The sequence below is a fragment of the Ammospiza caudacuta genome, chromosome 36 (genome assembly GCF_027887145.1).
Source record: "Ammospiza caudacuta isolate bAmmCau1 chromosome 36, bAmmCau1.pri, whole genome shotgun sequence".
Classification (NCBI taxonomy): domain Eukaryota; kingdom Metazoa; phylum Chordata; class Aves; order Passeriformes; family Passerellidae; genus Ammospiza; species Ammospiza caudacuta.
The window spans coordinates 1,197,782-1,198,376 of record NC_080628.1 but is presented as its reverse complement, the minus strand read 5'-3'; the positions used below and the strand labels follow the sequence as shown (position 1 = coordinate 1,198,376).

At 39.5% G+C, this 595-nt stretch overlaps 1 protein-coding gene across 1 annotated transcript in view; it reads left to right on the top strand.

Moving 5' to 3' along the window:
• Positions 1-214: 214 nt before the first annotated feature.
• Positions 215-595, top strand: part of TRAPPC1 (trafficking protein particle complex subunit 1) — a 9,523-nt gene continuing 9,142 nt past the window's right edge. The window contains exon 1 of the mRNA XM_058823018.1: positions 215-563. Within this exon, the coding sequence (XP_058679001.1) occupies positions 465-563 (99 nt within the window). The 5' untranslated portion in view covers positions 215-464. The remainder of the gene's footprint in view (positions 564-595) is intronic.

Below are 595 nucleotides of genomic sequence, written 5' to 3'. Positions count from 1 at the left end.
GGGGGAATTTTTTGGGAATTTTTTGGAATTTTTTGGGAAAGTTTTTGGGGATTTTTGGGGGAATCTTGGGGAATTTTCTTCGGGAATTTTTTGGGAATATTTTGGGGAATTTTTACGGATTTTTGTGGGATTTTTTGGGGGATTTTTAAAAATTTTTGGGAATATTTTTGGGGAGTTTTGGGAGGAATTTTTGGGGGAAATTTTGGGATTTTTGGGGAATTTTTTTGGGGAATATTTTTGGGATTTTTTGGGAATATTTTGGGAAGTTCTGTTAATTTTAACTTCAAAATTCCAACTTTAATTCCGATTTTCCCCTTTTCCCACAGGAATTTCTCCCCATTCCCGGATTGTTTTGGGACCTTTTCACCCCCAATTTTTGGGGGAATTTTTTTGGAATATTTTCCTCCATTTTTTTGGGAATTTTTGAGGAATATTTTGGGAATATTTTGAATTTTGAATTTTCCATGACCATCCACAACCTGTACATCTTCGACCGCAGCGGCCGCTGCCTCTTCTACAGCGAATGGCACCGGCGGAGGGGCCCCGGCATCCCCCAGGAGGAGGTGAAAATTCCAGAAAATTCCGGAATTTGGGG